The 2,683-nt window shown below is 38.1% G+C and overlaps 1 protein-coding gene across 1 annotated transcript in view; it reads right to left on the bottom strand.

Annotated features, from left to right (window-relative positions):
* Positions 1–615: 615 nt before the first annotated feature.
* Positions 616–2,683, bottom strand: part of tnika (TRAF2 and NCK interacting kinase a) — an 11,369-nt gene continuing 9,301 nt past the window's right edge. Inside the window, exons 13-14 of the mRNA XM_026910590.3 lie at positions 2,499–2,651; positions 616–2,258 (exon numbers count right to left, since the gene is read on the bottom strand). Of these exons, the coding sequence (XP_026766391.1) occupies positions 1,335–2,258; positions 2,499–2,651 (1,077 nt within the window). The 3' untranslated portion in view covers positions 616–1,334. The remainder of the gene's footprint in view (positions 2,259–2,498; positions 2,652–2,683) is intronic.

Here is a 2,683-nt window from a genome sequence, read left to right as displayed (position 1 = left end):
TATAATATATATATATATTATATATTATAAATTATATAATTTTTTTTTTTTAATGTGGGAAAAATGTGGTTATTGAAAAAGACAGATAAATGCACTCAGGTTTTGCTGTTTAAAAAAATAACAACTACACAAGTATGTGTTTGTGAGTCTAACCTAAAATGTTTCTGTAACTAATTTCAGTGTGTTTTTTAGTTAGAGATTTCGAGTTAGCTGTACTTAATTCATCAGCTTCTGTTTAAATTATGCCCAAGAAGTTTAAGATGGCCAACATTTAAAGCTTGTTATGCCAACTGAAAATTGTAATTGTAGCAAACAAGTCAGCCCTAAAGTTGAGTTACCTTTAAAAAAAGGTGATGAAATGAGTTTTCAAGTTGGAGATATGTTTTTTTTACAGTGTGGCTATTAGGTATGGAGGGAAAGGAAAGGTGGAGACGTAGCGAGGAGGCCAGAGAATGTAGAGATTAGACAGGAATGTCAGGCTTCACCTGAGTCTAAAAACAGAAGAAGTGGTTTAGTGTGGAATGTGCGACCTTCCGAAGAATGCGTCATTCGAAAAAAAGAACGTTCTATAAATATATTTTAGTAAATGAATGTTTTATTAATATTTAAGTTCATGCACAATGTATGTCAATATGTCAATAATACAGTTTCATGGTCAAAATACAAATTCACAGTTAGTTGTTGTTTTTTAAAAGGTAAGACAAAGGTGGTACTAAACTTAAAAATAATAAAAAATAATAAAAAACATATAATGAATTGTACATATTGCTCCCCTGATAGATATCTTTGGAAAACTAAAAGTGCTATATTCAGAATAGTACTAAAAAATAAAAAGACTAAATCAACATAACCCCAAATCCAGTTCTGTTTTGACTGATATACTGTAGCTGTATGCCTACTTCTGAAAGAGTAATAATTATATTAAAAAAAACACAAAACTGATCATCAAATGCTAACAGTAATACGTACATGATACACTGATAACAGTATAAATTGTGATAAAAAGTTAGAAAGTGAAAAAATTAGCACTTGGCTGTGGTGAAGCTTAGCAATGATGTTAGCATTCTGGGAATGACTTATTAAGAAAAATGTATGAAAGTATCTAGATCAGTCTAAGTAAAAAAAAATTACAAAAACTTTGGCTAGGCCAACAAATAAATAAGGCCATTTGATGCTTTTTTTTTTCTTTTTCTTCTCTCTCTCTCTCTCTTTTTTTTTTTTTTTAACAAAAGATGCTATCAGGTACCTACATCCAAGTGTCAATGTCAATGTAGCCCGGAAAAAAAGTTCAGCAAAAAGTTATTTACACAGAAACCAAGGGGAAGTGTGTGTGCTTAATAAGGTCTAATAGGCCATTCTACAGGGGGACTGAAGGGGGAATCGCTGGGAGTGGAAGGTGTAGGGCTGAGGCTTGGAGAGGCAGATCTGGAGGAACCTGGACTTTGACGTGGTGATCCACGAGGTGAAAGCCCCAGGCTTCTAATAACGGACTTCACTGAATTAACAAAACCATGCTTGTTTTTCTGTGGCAAATCCTGTATAGCCCATATCAAGTCCTGGCCACTTGTGGATCTTGAGTGGGGGATATTTTTTCTGTTCATGTTTAAACTACCTAGGTCATCCTCCAAACATGCACTTGAGAGATCATTATGTGAAGAATGCCTCCTGCCTTTTTTATTGTTTTCCATTTCCTCCAAATAGGCCACCGATGGCAGGAGATTTGACTGAGGAACACCAAGGAAGTTTGAATAGGGTACAGAATACACGCGGCGCTGTCGATGGCCTATCATGTGTTGAAGTGAGCTTTCAGGAGCGGACACAGCTAAATCAATTTGCCCAGAGTTCATCACGCACTCATGACTGCCGGAGAATCTCCGCATATTGCTTCTCAGGTTGCTCCCATTTTCATCATTGCAGTTTCTTCGTTGTCCTCTTCGGCAGGGCGAGGACGAGGCCGAGCGACGCCTGTATTCATGATCCAAATCAGCATTCCATGAATTGTAATTCCTCGAGTCGTGATTTGCTGAATCTGGGCTTTGGCGTCTCAGTTTTATGCCAGTTTCATTCTGCGGTGAGATGCAGATCTGAGGCACCGGAATCGGGCTACTGGGTGATCTTCTGCTCTGTTGCTGCATCGGAGGCTGAGCAGAATAGCAGCACTTTGTTTTTGGAAGTGAGGGATAAGCCGGTTGACTCCTTTGCAGGTTGGGCGAGTGTGGATGAATCTTCTGAGCATGTGGATGGTTGTTGCAAAGGTTCTGGGGGAAAAAATGATATAAAAACTTCAACAACACAGTATAGAGATTAGGAAAAAAAAAATCAAACACACATATACCAGTAGGGTCAAAGGTCAGGTCATAAGTCAGCACCTCTTAAGTTCAAGTCTACAGCTCTCATGTGAAAGTCGGGTCTAAATCAGATCCTTACGTTCAAGGACAAGTCACTAAACTGCTTCACAATTTTGACTATACTTCTCTGTTTTGGCGTAACACACTCACCTTTTTGTCCGCAGCGAGATTATCAGTGATCAGGTCTTGATGATAAAACGCTGGGGAGTTCTGCTGCTGCTGCTGCTGCTGTTGAAACATGTATTGTCGCCGCATTTCAGACTTGATAATATTTCTTTCCCACTGCCTTCTCTTTAGATGCTCCTACAGAAAGAGAGACAGGTAGGATTCAATGA

The sequence above is a fragment of the Pangasianodon hypophthalmus genome, chromosome 14 (genome assembly GCF_027358585.1).
Source record: "Pangasianodon hypophthalmus isolate fPanHyp1 chromosome 14, fPanHyp1.pri, whole genome shotgun sequence".
NCBI classification, from domain to species: domain Eukaryota; kingdom Metazoa; phylum Chordata; class Actinopteri; order Siluriformes; family Pangasiidae; genus Pangasianodon; species Pangasianodon hypophthalmus.
This window is presented reverse-complemented; position numbering and strand designations above follow the sequence as displayed.